Below are 17,716 nucleotides of genomic sequence, written 5' to 3'. Positions count from 1 at the left end.
TTGGTATTGCATATCATATGGATTCCCCATCTCTCTGCCCCTCTCCCTCTCTCTTCCTCCTCTCTCTCCTCTCTTTTTTCCTCTCTCTTCCCTCATTTTTCCTTGCACGGGGCCCAAATAGTCAATTTTTGCCAGGGGCAATCGCCCCCCCCCCCTTGTCCCCTCCCTGGCAGCTACGCCAGCAACACCCCGAGCACGTAAAGGGACCCAAAAAAATTCACTTAGCTCTATCGTATATCGTTCCCAGGGTGCTTAAGAAAGTCATTTTGGGTGGGCGCTTATTTTTTACATTGTTAAATGGTCATCATTCACCATCTGATAGTATTTAGTTAATCACAGTTAGTGCGCCTTCAAAAAAAATGGTGTCCAGATACGTCCAGGTCTGTTTACCAATGGCATCAAATATAATGGCGACCGTCGCAAATAAAATGCGATTTTGAAGTCAGTGTTACATCAAACTTGGTGTTTTAAGGTGGTACTACACCCCTTGATAAATTTGTGACTATTTTTGCATTTTTCTTAAAAAATAGTAACACACTAGTAACTAAAGTTATGTATATTATAGGGGCAAGGAATCCATATGCTACACTGGAATTTCAGTGACTCAAGACAAGCGGTACGGTACGTTATTATTTTATGTTAAGAAAAGAGGTGCAGCTAGTATGTACCTCGTTTCTTGACATATATAATGAACCACCTGTCTTGAATCACTGATTATGATATTTCAGTGAAGTAATTGAATTCCTTGCCCCTAAAATATACATAAGTTTTGTTACCAGTGTGTGGTTATTTTTTTGAGAAAACTGCACAATTAGTCACAAAATTTATCAGGGGGTGTAGTACCACCTTAAAGGTACTTGCAAATGTTTATACGCTGGCGAAGTTCCGTAATAATCGGATTAAATACCATAGCAATAGGGGAAAACAATTTTTGAATATACCGCATTACATAGACTGTCCCACAGTCTCGGTTCGGTCCGGCTTGGATAATGGACCGATACATAGGCCTAATTACATAATAGCCTATCAAAATATGCCATAGTCCTTCACCCCCCCACCCACCCCGATTCTAAATACACAGCGACCAAAACTACTTCCCAGCGCCCAAAACCAATTCCTCTTTCTACCAAATTGATGCCACTACACTAATCACACCTCTTACATTGAACGCTAAAATTCAGTGACCAGTCGTTCTCCATGGACCCGAGGGAGGGTCTACGCATTACACTGATTCGTTCACACGGTACCTCTGTATTGAACCATATCATGCTGATCACTTGCACCTGTAAGATTAGTATCTTTGAAAAGACCAGTATTGTATTCAATCTATGATTGCAGACATACACAGGTGATGAGTGCAACCTGCTTTTAGTGCAGCGCGATATGTTCAAAATTGTTTTCACCTATTGCTATGGTAATTAATCTGATTAATTATGTAACTTCGCCAGCGTATTGAAAGTATTTTTAATATCTATGTATCTGGCCACTATGAAATAGCGTCATAATTTAATTTCAGCGCATATTTTTTATATTTTTAAGACTCAATTTTCCTAGGGGGCCACTCAAGTATGCTAGTGTACACATGCGTGACCAAATTGTTTTAAACACCCCCTAAACGAATTTTACCCTACCAGCAAATTTAGCCCCTTAATAAAGTAATTTAATATAGAATTTACCCCGTAATGAGTTTTTGGCTAGTAAAAATGCAACAAATGTAGCCTTTTTGGACTCATAATTTACCACAAGGTACCGTAAACAAGTTGTTCAGTTTCAAAAAACTACCTTTATTCTTGAAAATCACTGTTTTTTATACCCTAAATGTGTCACGCGTGTGACCTGCATTGCCTTAAAAAAAAACCTTTTTACTTGTTTTGTTGGTCACACATGCGTACAGGCCATTTATGTGAGTGGTCCCCGGGTCACGTCAATTTCCCACATGCATGCATGTATAGTCAATCGATAGGTAAGCTTAAAGGAAGTATTTTGACAGTACTGAATGAGCAGTTAAAGCACCTGTAAAGTGTGCTGAGGCTTGTGGATCAACGTCTAGGCGTTGTGCTCTGTGCGTAGCGCACTATAAATCACTGCGCTTTTTTTTTTTTTTTTAATAATATCACATTTTGCTGGGTAGGTACTTATAGGGGCATGGCTGGTTACTAGAACGAATACGGTATATGCTTTTTAGCCTGGTTTAAGCAATTCTGCTTGAGCCTGATCTAAATCATGTCATTGCATGGAACAATCACTTACACAAACAAACAAACAAAGAAACAAACAAAGACAGTATAAGTTAACATTCTCATTACCAATGTCTTCCTTTATTCAACTTATTTCTTGCAGAATACAAACATATTCAGCAATGAATGATACATAATAATAATAATAATAATAATCGTAATTCACAAAACAATTACTGCAACCTTTGGCATCTAAATTAGAATATAATAATAAACAATGTTATTATTACTCGCATTTCACAACATAAAATGCATTTGGTACCGCCATATAATGGTGGTTGCAATTTATGATACCACTAGGATCCATAACAAGTTCATCTATCAGGGCACAGTTCTTTAACCCCAATACATTTGTACATTAATTGAATGACCTTAGTAAATTTGGGTACAAAACCCCATACCTTTCAACTTGAGGTAAAATTTTGCACTATGAGTGTTATAATTGAGGTTATTGAACTATGCCAATGGGATGAGGCCATTGTGGTCCATAGTGTAACTACCGATCCCCGTATCAAAATAATCCCGAGATGGGGCAACTATATTGTAAGTTCTTAAAAAATTGTGTATTATTAAACTTATACTTAAGGGTGTTTTAGTCTCACTCCAAGATGGTGAAGTTCACTGACTGGATTGGAATCAGTAAATAGGGGCATGTAAAGTTGACATCTGGTGAAACATTCCAGTACTTGGTTGTCTAAAACACTTTTATTATTGCAAATAATTATTGATCAATACCAAACTGCTTTACAAAGAATGATACACTACTAAAAGTAGAAATTTTCATGGTATTAATTTTTCATGCTTTGCCAATATTAACTGTTTAAATTGTTTATAAATGTTGTGATACCAAGCTTTGGTACATTAACCTATACACAAAAAGAATATATTGTGCATTGTTTTTTTTGCGGTCATTACAAAAAGCGCAACAAACAAATGTTGCGCAAAAATTTCAATTTTTACTGTAGTTGATCTCTAGTCAGATGAACAACCAACACTGTTAAAATTTTGGGTACACTTTTACCCAATATTTGGCCAACTATGACCGACTCAACTATTGGGCAAAAAAAATCCATAAAAAAACATAATATTTTTGCCCAAGTTGAGTTGGCCCAATGTTGGGTAAGAATTACCCAGCATTTTTATCAATGTAGGAAACCTCATCTTTATTCATGATCGTTCAAGAATAAAACAAAGATAGCGGCATATTAGAAATTTAGGTCACAGATCAGCATTGTAAGGTTAATATCAATTTCGGTAACATTTGGTCCTGAAATATCAACATTTTTAAATGTCAGCCTGGTTACGATGAACTTCCACTTTAATATATATGTTTCTTCATATCTGATAAACTTATCAATTTTTGCATGTATACGGTCTTGTATATGGCTACGGCATGGTACTAAAGTAACATGAAAACCTATTCAGCACCAGTGCATACAAATTGGTATGAGCTTTTACTGAAGGCTGTTATAGAGATTTTACTTTATAAACTTTATTTATTGCTTTACTTCATGAGTGATAATTATTGTGAACTTTTTTGATCAAATATATTACGACACTAACACAGAAACAAAAAAATAAAACAATTTATATTAATAAATTAAGCTATATGGTTAAGACCAGAAATTAGTATTGTAAAAACACTGCAATATTCCTAATCCTACTGTAGTAAATTTAATCTTACTGCAGTGGTCACAATCACACTGCAGTATCTTTATCATACTGTAGTATTCTTTATACTACAGTACTTCCTAATCATACTGTAGCAACTTTTAATTGTACTGCAAAAGCCTCAAACATACTGCAGTAGTTTTGAACATTCTGCAGTGAACTTAAAATATGAAACTATACTTCAGCCAATAATTCTTCGACCAAATAATTATTGACCACAAAAAATATCTGACTAAAAGAATAGATGAACAATAAATACATAAAAGGCAACATGCAGTGATATTTTTGATATTTTCAGTTTTCAATGTAACTAGGGTTACACATTATCTTATCCAGGAGTGTGCAAAGAGCAAATATATCAGGCTATTCCACTTGAAACCCATACACCCCCTATGGAAGACATGACCTTAATCTCCCACACAAGGGGTGGCGATTTCAAATGGAGTCACCCATACAAGCAACCCCATTTGAAATCCACACGCCTTGTGTGGAAGATTAAGGTAATGTCTTCCACAGGGGGTGTAGGGATACCAGTTGGAATAGCCCTTTTTGTCAAGGAGATGACTAATGTAATATACAGACCTAAAACCTTTAGTACAAGAATACTATATAATGATGACTTAAATAACACTTATTTATATAAATAAGTGTTTAAGTATGTATGTACATTAAATACACAAATTTGAAGAAAACAGAAACCATTAATGAAAACTTTCTGAGGTATTTTCTATAGAGGGACTTCAAAGTTACCCTGTGTACAGTATGTACATTGTGAAACTTAATACACTTTACTATTGACTCATGCAAATCAGATTACAGGAATACGGTTGCTGAAATTAAAATCTTTTTTTTTAATGACTAAAGCCTACACAAGCTATCCTCGATTAGCAACTCTGTCAGTGAATATAATAAAAGTTCCCTTTAAAAGGGAAAGTCAGCATTATAGCTATGATATAAGATCAACTTAGTAACATAAATTTCTATCCATATAGAGCACCGTTATGTAATGTTGTGAGTCTCATATGTTTCGAGAGCTGCTCCAGATAAATATTTCAATCCATTTGTCAAAAGAATTTAAGACTCTTTAAGGAAAAATGTTGTCCCTTTCAAGCATTCGTACCTTTCAAGCATTCATGCAAAAATAACACATAAATGTTTCTTGTAAATGTGACTAATTCCTTATGGAATTACTGACATTTATACAGCGTGATACTGGTAGTCTACAGTGGTTTTGTTAATGATAATCATCATGATCATGTAATGAAATCATTGATATTATTATATTGAAATTAGGAGTTCCAACTTGGTGTATTTCCGAGGATAATCTTCTGAAACAAACCGATTTGGAACACCTAATTTCAATATGTTAATGAGAAAAATAATGAGCTTTTACCTCATACCAAAATCTGCATTTTTGATAAAAGGTGAAATAGGAGATGAGGCTGTCACCCACCTTTAAGTTATTCAGGTCACCCACCTTTAAGTTATTTTTAAAATTTTACTAAAATGTTGTCTGTTTGTCAAGCTGCCTCTTCCAAACAATATCACACTTCACTCATGGTTTGAGTGTTTGAATTCACCCCTTGTAGCCAGGAATGCCAAAAAATGTTGGCCCGAATCACAATTTTTCTCATTGGTTTCTCCGAGACACAGGAAACTACCGAAAATCGCAGGACTGAGCCAATTTTGAAAAGTCACCAATTTGTTTTCTTAACCGTTGGTTTCTACGACAGGAGATTGTCAAAAGTCACTTGTATTTACTTCAACATCCTTTTTTAGTAATTCCTGTATAATCTTTTGCAAATAAAACCTGAACATTACTAAAAATGCAGTTTAAACGACCCAGATGAAGTGAACAGCAGTTGTTTAAAAATAATTTGTTTAAAAAAACTGTTTAAATATTTTACGTAACTGCTTGTTCAGTTCACCCGTTAAACATTATTTTAACAGCGCCAAGAAACTGGAATAATTGTATGCATGTGTAATTGGCATATCGATAATGACGCAGTTTCAGGTTTTTTTGCAAAAGATTTCGGGAAGTAACATATATTGTTGGATGGAGGGAAGCGATTTTAAAGATCAATTTAGCAACAGGGTGTTGCCTGACTGAGTTTATAAGTCAAAATAATAATGACAATATCAATACACAATCTGACTTTAAAAAAACAAACAGTATTTTGTGACTTAAGTGAAAATTATTTTGCAAAGAAAATCCAAAGACACATTTCAATACAATATGTATAATATTATGGTAATAAATAAACACGCAAACATACATTGGTAATTTCATAATTGGAGTAAAATTTACTGCATTCAGAATACACTCTGATACAACATAACATAATAAGAATACGCAAAAACAGCAAATTTAAAGCATTTTTGTGTAAATTTGACTTGATAATTAATCATGTGAATAAATGATTAGATTTTATACCCTACCCAAAAATCATGCTATAAAGTCCCTATTAATGCCAGAGACCATTGTTTCAACACATAACATTCATATTTATACACTTACATACACATTTTCTATAAAAAATTGGTTGAAAACTGTAAAAAGTGCTACTTGTTCAAATAGGCTATGCTATTTATAACATTTTTATATAATTTTCAATTGATATGTTCACACATTTATACAGTTTGTACACACATTGGTTAGAAAACACTTACGTTATTTACCCCTCCCCGGAACCCCTCCCCCTCCCCCTTTTTTTTGAAATTAGAAACCATTATTCAAAGTTACATGCTTGGGACATTTATTATGTTGAGATATCAAGCTTTTGTTGAATACCTATATTTATCACTTTGTTTAAATTTTGAAACAATTAGTAATCCAGTTTATTTTAATCCAGATCATGTTGAGCTAATCTTACCAATTTTATTTCAAAACGTTGCAGCAAAAGTGACCGTTTTATCTTCATGTTTTGTGTAAAATTCATTATTCAATGTCATGTTCATTATTCAATTTCATATTTATTATTCAATTTCATATTTTTAATTTGAAATACATAACAAATGTTTGGTTTTACATTAAAAATAGCAACTTAAACCAAAATAATACATAACAGTCACAACAGGTTCTTCAAATTTTAAAATACTGTATTTTTTTTTCTGTGGGAAGTATGAAAATATGTACAAGAGATAAAAAGAAATATAGGGTTCATACATGACCATTTCTTGTTTTTATACAGTGTTTGCAGTTTGTAACATCACATACATTATGAAGTTAGTCATAAAAAAATCTACAGTCATATTTTAAAACATTTTACACTATAAAATAGTATGCTACAAGGAATTTACAGGATAGGCCCTATCACATCCTATACTAGACCCTTAAATTATATTTGTCCAAACTTTTCAGTACAATGAAGCCTATTGGATCAATAGGGCCTATTAATATACTCTCCTCCAATCAGAGGAAGCCTTAAATAAATTACAACTGAATACAGCTATTTTATACCACTAAGCAAAAATGGGAATTTTTGCACAATATCGTCTCCCTGCTTTGAAGATAGAATAATAAGTTTATCAAAACTTGTGCAATTTTGGCTTCAAGATGTTAACAATTTGTGCGAAAATTCCCACTTTTACAAAATATAGGGAATACATTTTTTTTTGTTTAATTCATTGAGTTGTACAAAACACTTAATGAACGAGACAAAAATATTTCTTATGGGGTAAAAATGTCTTATTCATTGCAAAATAACTTTACAATGTATTTTCGGTCAACTTTGGTTTATAACGTACGCAAAAAACTTTTATAAGGGAGTTTAATGGTTAAGCTTGACTTTTTCATGTATCAATACTGATCGATTTAAGAGCATCAGCAGTAGTGTTGAATTAAACAAGAAACAAGAACAGAATGTAGCATGTTAAACTGTGCAAATATAATGTCAGTCTTATTGATAGACTTATTGCTGCCGTCTAGTCTCTTTTGCACAAGGCTGACATTTTAAGGCAATCAATAACACATCATTAAGAGTCACACGGATCTTGCACATAAAATTAAGACTTGTTTGGCGATATTCAAATGACTTGATAAAATGATTCAGAAAGTCAGCCCTGCAAAAGAAATTTACATATTTGTTGTAATTTCTTATATCGAAGGAAAATTTCTTGATCTTGAAATGCTAATGATGCAATACCCATAATGCATTTTGCTAACACCAGAAAAGCTAAATGTATCATTTTGATGAGCTTGTAATGGTATTAATGGTATCAGCAAAATGAATTATGGGTAGAAAGAGTGTAAAAAAGTCAAGCCTCCATATCAATAAAATGCTAGGTACATTATACCCAATATGAACAACTCAACTATTGGTTTAACAACATTCCATTGAAAATTTACCCAACACCCGAGTTGTTCATAGTTTGCCCAAAAGTTGAGATACATCGACTAAAGGTCCGTTCATACTACACCACAATTGCTTTGCGGTACGGTGCGTTGCCACACTGCATCATACTGCAAACTACATTGCATTACGATATCGCAATTAAGTTAAACACATTTTAACTTGAAAATGCGACGAGTTGCGTTGAGTTGCGGCAAAAAGTAATCAATATATCGGCAATGCACTGCATCGCACCGCAATTGCAGCGTAGTATGAACGGACCTTAAGGCTGGGTATTCTGGGTGGGCACTTGGGCGGGCTCTCAGGTACCCGCCCATCCCTAAGGTACCTTGCTTGGAATTTCTGGTGTAGGTTACCCACAGGTCATTATTTAATATATTTACAAGCCTTGCCCTGGCCTGGTTTGCATGCAAAATCTGTCTAACAAGTTCAGTGGCACAAAAGAGTAGATAAACTTGGTCCTTGTGGTCTATAGTAGCCACAAAATCCAATTACAGTCCAACCTCTTTTATCCAGCCATGATGGGACCAAGCATTGTCCGGATAAGTGAAAAATCCGGATAAGTGAATTACATGTAATTCTGTATTGAAAGTTCCAAGGACTGAAATTGTGACAACAAAAGATTGTGCTAATATGGGATAATAGCACTAAAAGATGGCTTTAGAGTGCTTTGTGCAATATAGATGTCATTATAAGCATTCAGAGCATGGAATTAAGGTGTTAAATCATCAAAAACATGTTTTCCTCTGAAAATTTCACAGCCGGATAACAGAGAGATCCATATAAAAGAGGTCCGGATAAGAGAGGTTGGACTGTACAAGAGTGTTTGGAGACCACTAAAAACAAATTTTAAGTGTAAATTTCGCACTTTGACTTGATTCTGATGAAACATGATCCCCTGGTACCGGCCTATAAAATACATTACGTACGGCACCCCGGCACAAAATCACCCAAAAATCCCAGCCTTAGTATCGACAGTGTATCCCATTTAGGCAGGGACTGCCTTTTGAAAATCAGGTTAAGAGCTGTAAAATGCTCTTCTGGTTTCTTCAAGAAGAGCTTTAGAAGAGCTGTTTGCACCTGTGACCATTAAAGCGTAAAGAATAAAATGAGTTATTAAGAGGAGCTATTAATCACTCTTAATAGTAGCTGTAGAAGAGCGATAGCTCTAGCTCCTCTCAAAAGGCAGTCCCTGTTTAGGTTAACATTTATTCAGCTTACAAAAGTAAAATTAAGTGTATAAAGGGCCACGCTTATGTAGTTTCAATTTTGTCAGTATAATTTTTTTCCAGAAAATCTTATTTTGTTGCTGGTTTACTCTCCCAAACAAGACCACAGAATCTGTAAAGAAATAATGGTCAATTCCAGTTAAAATCCACCCCGGAAGACATGACCATAATCTTATACAGGAAGTATGTATTTCAAATTGAGTTACCTGCATGAGTGACTCCATTTGAAATCTACACCCCCCGCAAAGGTGATGAAGGTTGTGTCTTCCATAGGGGGTGTATGGATATCAACTGGAACAGCGCAATGCAGATCATGCCTTTTTAGTTGGGGAGGGCAGCAGTATTAGGCTATTCCAGTTGAAATCCATACACCCCCTATGGAAAACATGACCTTAATCTTCCACACAGGGAGTTGTGTACTTCAAATTGAGTCACCCATTCAGGTAACCCCATTTGAAATTCACACTCCCCTGTATGGGAGATTAAGGTCATGCCCTTCCTAGGGAGTGGATTTTAAATGGAATAGTCCCTGTGTACTAAGATACTGGTAGTCTGGACACCTTATTCAGCCCTTTCAACACTTTCCAATCTTATATACATTATTAAGTTTTGCAACAAAGTTGACTTTTCTTAAGAATAAATAAGCTTCTACACATAGAAAAATATACAAGAGAAATTACACAACAATAATTGCATAGCCATTTCCACAAACAAAAAAATTGTCAAACAATAGCAGTCCAATTTGTACAAATGGGACCTAGATCAATTAAGACTTAATTAATTAATTAGTTAATTAACATAAGGGCCTCATTACCCAATATACGGGTGTGGAACTGTGGATGCTATTAATAATATAGAATAATTATGGCATATATATATACATGTTGTTTTATAAAGGTACTGTATCAGCTTCACCATCTTGGTAGATCTTACTTTTTAAAAAGGCAGACGACACAGCAGTTCTAGAAGTTAAATCATTCGGCATTTCCAGTTTTTGGAAAGTTTTTTTCCTAAATTCAGCACAAAAACTACAATGTCTCTTCTTTTTTTTGTCCCTGCTATGATGTGTAATCACTGCCTCCCGTTGTTAAGCACAAATGGCTTTCACTGAGGGTCCACCGTTTTTAGTCAGTGTCAATATGCCGAGCAAATTTCGCTCTTGAGTTTTTTAGAGTCATGTTTTTGGTTCGACACAATTGTTTTTAAAAAAAATTTCTGCAGCAAATCACTTCACCTCACATCTTTAAGTTCTGTATCAATTGGTATGCCGTCTCTCCGTACTTGTCCGTTATGCATTTCATAATATTCACAGTCTGAATATCTGTCGTATTCTCCGTCTTCGGATTCGCCTTCCTCCTCTTCGTTAAATTCATCCTCGTCGTCATCGTCGTATTCCTCATCCGCCATCTGCTCCCCGATGCCGTTTTGATTTTGTCCACGAGTGAAATACAGACACCGACATGACAGCGCCAGCTACAGCTGATACAAGTCCAACAACGAGTAAATACTTAGGATCCATGGATTCCTTTTCTGGTTTGCATTTGGGTGGAGCTGCTACCAGCTTCTGTACTTCCGGAACAGATGCTTGAAATATACCAGGATCTATACCACCAGGTATAAGCTCAGAATCATCTGTAGAAAGAAAGAAAACCATTTAACATTAAGGATATACAAACCAGTCTCACTGTTTGGATATATACTATACTTTACACAACAATGAAAGATTTCGTCCAATCAGTGGCATTGCCAGGGGGGGGGCAGCTGCCCTTCTTCCCCAGCGAGAAGTCTTGCCTCCCCTTTCCCTCTGTGGGATACTGGCTCAGTTTTTGTAGCCCATTTTGTCAAATTTTGCCCCCCCCCCTTGAAAGTTGCATTCCCCCTAGTCTCCCATCTGAGAATGTGCTGGTTACACCACTGTCTCCTCTCTCCCAGCTAAAAATCAATATTAATTATATTCTGCCAAATTAGTACCTCTATTCTTATAAATGCCCCATACAGATTTGAACTTAATACTTTTCTAAGCAACTAAGTACAAATATATCATAAAAACTATTTATAAAATGAAACAAGTAGACCGCTTAACGGGTCGTACGCTATCTTGTGCGGTTTGTATTGCATGGAGGCCATACCCCCTCCCCCCCAGTTTCATAGATCACAATATCTGCAACCTACCTGGACATCTGAGAATTTGCTTGATTTAACCCAAACACTGCTGGCTGTTGGGACCTGATATGGCGCATTTCCTGCTGCGGTGTTTACGCCCTCTACTGTTACACTGTGTCCATGGACTCCAATTCCTCCACCCCTCGTCTGTAAATCTATACCCATCGATGACTTCAACTGTCGGTTGTATTGTTGATACCGCAGGCACCGCTGGTGTAGTACATTCATGTGCGTTACATGTCTCCGTTTCGAAAGGATCGCCGAAGCAGTTGTGCCCATTCGGAGAAGGTATGGGATTAGTGCAAGAGCGATGGCGCTGCCTTGTTCCACCACCGCATGATTCGGAGCAAGGGCTCCAGTCACTCCAACAGCTCCAGCCCCCATGGACTGCAATAATTAAAAGAGAACAAATAGCATTAAGATAAAGCAGTTTCCTGGGCACATTTGCATAACTTTGTGAATTCTTTTTAACTATTATCTTGAAAATAGAAGAGTCTTCTAATTGTTGTTAAATAATTATGTTGTGATCTTCATAGAAAAACATGTTTTTAATGCAGGGATAGTGCAAGCTCAAACATTTAAAGGGTTCAATTGATTATTTTTATCAACAATGTTTACAGTCTTTGTAGAAATCCTGTATGACGTCATCTGTCAATCAAACTCGCGCACGGTTTGTTTACAGGTGTCGTGTGTTGCTGAATGTGGCGGTAAAAGCGGGCACCTTATTGTTAATTTTGCACCTTCAAATATACAAACTGTCTCAAAGGTTAGGTCTTTATAGTAGGAAATTTTCTTTCCCGAAGGCACCATGTCAACAACGCCTTGAAATGTTGCAATTTTTGCATGTAAAAGTATAATAATTTTTCGCCATTTTCAGTGATTCCTTTTATCTGATCAGCGCCAGACCGTTCCTTTTATGCGCTATCAACCAATCAAGGGTCGTAGGGAGTTTGATTGACACTGACATCAGACACAAACTAGTCTTTTTATTTCTGTCTTTAATAATAGTGATGTTTTATAAATGGGAATTATCGTTCTAAAAAGGACCTCTAATTAACGCCACCCTTTTGGAAAATGCAGCATCCTGGAGTGTTGATTAAAGAGAGTACAGTATATATTACTTTTGAAAGCAAGCACTATGAATCATAAATATCCTTACCAGGACAGAGTACAAATCCAGAACACGGTCGTATTTCATGCGGCGGACCAACGCATTGATCGCTACCCGGGAAGCAAGTACGATACCGTACTTGCTGACCTTCACCGCACGAAGCGCTACAAGGTAACCATGGTGACCAGAGTGTCCATCCACCAAATGAATCTGTGTTTAAAACAAAACAAAAAGACATGATAAATGATTAATATTTTAATAAGGCGAGTACTCACGATTAGATATTTTACCCTTCCCAGAATCCTTTGCAAAATGATTTATATTTGTTTTGCTCCGCTGAAATGGATATGGATCTTGGAATTGACGGTGAGTATATCTTACCCTTCCATGATGCATCACTTCATTACATCAAATGACACTCCTATTACTTTGTACATGTTCCGTTTGTTTTCATGTTGAGAATAGATTGGCTAAACATGGGTCGATAGTCATGAAATAACATATTTTGCAAGATCTGGATGTGCTCTGTTCATTCTACCGGTTGGCATGACGTTACTCCCAGCCCATTGTCACTTCCGAGACCCTAAGCACAGGAACTTTGCAAGACCCAAGATCCAAGAAAACCAAGACCCTCACCTCCCCTTGCTTCACTCCCCTTGCCTCAACCCCCCCCTTGGAGTAAACCCATCATACAAAATCTTCACTTACTTGCTGGAGGCCAACATTTTCTACTCTGATAAGGACAGAATTTATAATCTTTCTTCATATTTCCGACCCTGAGTAGTGACCTGTCAATAACAGGTGCCTTGCATTGGAATCGGTAGCGTTGAAGTAAAAAGCCGTCTTCGGATACATTTTTGACCATCCATGGTGTCCACGGTGTGGATCTTCGCATTTCTAGAAATAGAGAGAAAGCAACAAGTTTTAGTAATATTTGTGGGAACGTAGTGACCAGTAGTTTGTACAGTGCATATCGTTATGAATACGGCAGACGGCCGAATCCGGATTCGGCTTTTGGTAAATTCATTTTACACATGCATTACATTTGAATTCGAGAACAAGGGATCAATGCTATACCTATAGAGGGCAGCATATCGATTTTTTAACGGTTGCCGTCGGTGACCGTACTGTGATGCACCGTCAACTAACCCTGTATGCCGCCCTCTTTTGACTACTTATTATGCTGTTATCATCTGGTCTCCGTTAAAAAATTGATATGCTGCCCTCTATCATGTACAGCATTGATCCCTTGTTCTCTAATTCAAATGTAATGCATTCGTAAAATAAATTTACCAAAAGACGAATCTGGATTCGGCCGTCTGCCGTATTCATAACGATATAATTATTTGATGTCAGGAGGACATTCCTTGTATTCAGAATGCAATTTGGTGTGTCTTATTGGCTCTCAAAATAATATACTGGTTGGTGAGCGAGCCCTTTGGGAGAATACTGGCAAAATGCATATCACCGGCGTGTCCAGGATCTTTTCCTGCGGGGGGCTAAGCCCCTTTTTCAGATTTATGCGGGGGGCTTTATGGCTAAAATCGCCAAAAAACGGCTGATTTTACATGATTTTTAACAAAGTGCGGGGGGCTTCAGCACCCAAAGCTCCCCCCCTGGACACGCTACTGCATATGATATATGTTTCACACCTATCAATATATTCTTTAGGGAAAAATGTCAGGAACTTGACTAAAACAGTAAATTACCGAGTCAATAACACTTAAGTGTGTTTAGAAGCTTAATGATCTGCATGCTAGCCATTCACTTCAACGGAAAAAAAAGTTAAAGTTTTCAAATATTTTCTCAAAATATCAAGAGCTATCTTAAGAACTACTGAACCAATACTAGGCTTGTTTGTGCTCATTTTAATGCATTTTTCATGCTGATTCCAAATATGGTCATAAAAATTTACATTTCTGAAATTTTTGAATTTTGATTTTTTTTAAAAACTTGTCGTCTGCAGTCGACATCCGCGTGAAGAGAGTTTTAAGCTTCAGAACTTTTATAGCCATAATGAAGACTAATTTCCATAATAGACTTGCCTACATTACACGATACGCATACAATCCCACATGAATTTTACAACATATCCTCACTGGAAACTGCTCAATTTCATCCGGAAATTAGGCCATGTTTTCCTAGCTACTATTTCACATTTTACACCATCTCAGTTGAACATGGAAATTAGGCCTAATTTAGTCACCTGCAAATCAGCCTTGTTTTTTGTTCCAAGCTGCTGCTGCATTTTTATGAACAAAGTGTTGCCAAAACTTTTCAGTGCCAAGGCACTAGTTCGCCAGGCCACAGTGAATGATTCTCAAGTAACCCAATTTGTAAAGATTCTAAAAAAAAATCACCCAATACCTAATATTTGGGCAGTTTAATTTTAATTAAAATATAAATCACCCAATTGGGCAGAAAAGCACTTGACTTAAAAAAAACATGGGAAGTTTGGAAGAGGGCACGGTGGCTCAGTGTTTACGGCCTTGGACTCATAATCTGAGAGCTTTTTTGATGTTTGTGGGTTCGAGTCCCTGTCCCGTGTTGCACCCTTGGGCAAGGCGCTTTGTCACGCTTGCCTCACCCCACCCAGGTGCAATGGGAAGCTGTTAGGGGTAGTCACAGTCGTTGTACTGATGAACCCTCGCCATTTGTAGGCAGCAGAAGTGGTTCCGACATATTCTAATAACGGCGGAATAAATGTAAAGCGCTTTGAGGCTGTTTACGGCATAAAGCGCTATATAAATATCTACATTTATTTATTTTTATTTAAGTTACTGACCAATCAATAAACCCTTTGTTATTGCAATTTCAGAGACTTAAAGCCTTTAGAATATGGCTACATTCAAAGGAAAATAAGTCAAATTATTGCCGCTGCCTGAGTAACCCAATTGTAGGAAAATAGTGGTATGTTTTTTCAATAGCGGCAAGTGATTGCCAAGTAGCCCAATTGTGGGCCTACTCACCACTGCACATTTGTTTGTTGCACTCTCTAGTCTCCTCCGGAGTCCCTGAGCACATTTTATTTGGCTCGCATTTGCGTGTCCTGGTTTGGATGCCACCGTTACATGGAGATGAACAACGACTCCAGCCGCTCCACTCACCCCATTTACCTGCAATAGACAAATTCATAATTGCATTTAGTAAAAGAAATCATTACTAAGTGATACAATAGATGATCTAAAAGATTCCATCATTTCTCATATGGGAAGATAAAGACTTCAACAACATCTAATTTAACACAAAGAACAAAATTTAATATTTAGTTCTAAGAGAGTAAAAGCCTGATTCCTAAAGTTAATGTTTTGATGTACAGTGTAGTATACCCCTAAAAGTAACACAAGCTAACAAGATGCTAGGTGTACACTGTGAACATCATATCTACAATACAAAATGCTATCACTCATCAGTGGCATAGCGTCATAGGGGTACGGGTACGTGCCCCCCCATCAATTGCAAAATATTTAGAAAATCCCATAGAAAATACCGAAAAACAGCTTGTCCCCCCAATCAGACCCAGTGCCCCCCATCATGGTCGGTGCCCCCCCCCCCCATATGATGACCCACCGTCACCCATGCTACGCCACTGTCACTCATCAATTCAAATATGCCAAAATCATGCAGTGATTTGAAATAAACATTGAATACAGTATTCAAATTATTTACAGTTCATTGAAGGGCAGGAAAATAGTGTCCTCTATTGTAGCAAACAAATTAAACTGATAAAATCTTTACAAGATCATTTCCAAAAATATAATGCCCTATAAAATTTATAAAAAAAGTAAGTAGTTTTGTATATGTTTTGTATATGACAATATTGTCAAATTGTTAGTTCTATAGGTTTTGAATTTTTTCAAAATGGAGTTGTTCCTGCTTATCAACAATTTGTCTTAAATTGGAAACCAAAATTCAATTTTGAACATTTCTTTTCATGAATTTCAAACCACTTAAAAATATACAAGCAAATACACAGGCAACAGGAGTTCATACACCATTCAACATACATGCAAACACAGAGGTCCACTGATCATTTCATAATTGCAGAAACTTTTTTATACCATTGTGTCTAGAGGGAAAATGGATTGGTCTATTTTTGTTGGGGGGGGGGAGGGGGGATTTCCACTTTGTTACACAAGCATCATGCACCATATAGATACAAATACAAACAAAGCTTTACAGACCAATCAATATACTCTTTGCTCGTAAAAATGTTCTTGATTTTCAACTTGTCAAAATCACCTAGGAAACATTTTGATCACACGTTTGAACCATGCCATTATACAGAATAATGAAAACCCTTCAAAGCTTGCAATCACAAAACTGTTGCATTTTCTAACATGTGCACTCCTGTTATTGCATCAAACCACAGCAGGGCACACAATGTGACTGAGCTTGTTTTCAGCCAATCAGAATCCCTCTTTCAAATAACATACATGCACCATAATGCAACAAGATAGTGAAAGACTTGCAAAGTCCATATTAGTTTTGACAAACCAAAAATCCATATTTTTTTACCACAAAGGAACACATAGCATTGTAAACTCACACACTGGAGTGGCTATCTATTTGAAATAACTTGACAGAACAGTACGTAGAACAATTGGGCTATTCCAGTTAAAATCCACACTACCCCTGTGGAAGATTTTGGAAATATCCACCACAGGGGGAGTATGAATTTTAAATGGAATGAGCACATTAGGCAGCTCCAGTTGAAGTTCATACACCCTCTGAGAAAGATTCAACCTGAATCGTCCACAGAGGGAGGATGAGTTGCAAATGGAGCTACTAATGTGTTAATTCCATTTAAAATTCATACTCCCCCTGTGGAAGATATTTCCAAAATCATCCACATGGGTAGTGTGGATCTCAAATGGAATAGCCTATTGTTAAATACACACTTAAAACATGTGTTAAAATTACCATAAAATAAAACTGTTCACACATAACAAT

At 36.5% G+C, this 17,716-nt stretch overlaps 1 protein-coding gene across 1 annotated transcript in view; it reads right to left on the bottom strand.

Annotated features, from left to right (window-relative positions):
• Nucleotides 1-2,286: 2,286 nt before the first annotated feature.
• LOC140142990 (semaphorin-5B-like) overlaps nucleotides 2,287-17,716 on the bottom strand; it is a 404,016-nt gene continuing 388,586 nt past the window's right edge. Inside the window, 6 exon segments of the mRNA XM_072165019.1 lie at nucleotides 2,287-10,902; nucleotides 10,904-11,121; nucleotides 11,662-12,039; nucleotides 12,812-12,973; nucleotides 13,472-13,660; nucleotides 15,733-15,879. Coding sequence (XP_072021120.1) covers nucleotides 10,720-10,902; nucleotides 10,904-11,121; nucleotides 11,662-12,039; nucleotides 12,812-12,973; nucleotides 13,472-13,660; nucleotides 15,733-15,879 — 1,277 coding nt within the window. The 3' untranslated portion in view covers nucleotides 2,287-10,719.

This window comes from Amphiura filiformis, chromosome 20 (genome assembly GCF_039555335.1).
Source record: "Amphiura filiformis chromosome 20, Afil_fr2py, whole genome shotgun sequence".
Taxonomy (NCBI): Eukaryota; Metazoa; Echinodermata; class Ophiuroidea; order Amphilepidida; family Amphiuridae; genus Amphiura; species Amphiura filiformis.
The sequence above is the reverse complement of the archived record's forward strand: the minus strand, read 5'-3'. Positions and strand labels throughout refer to the sequence as shown.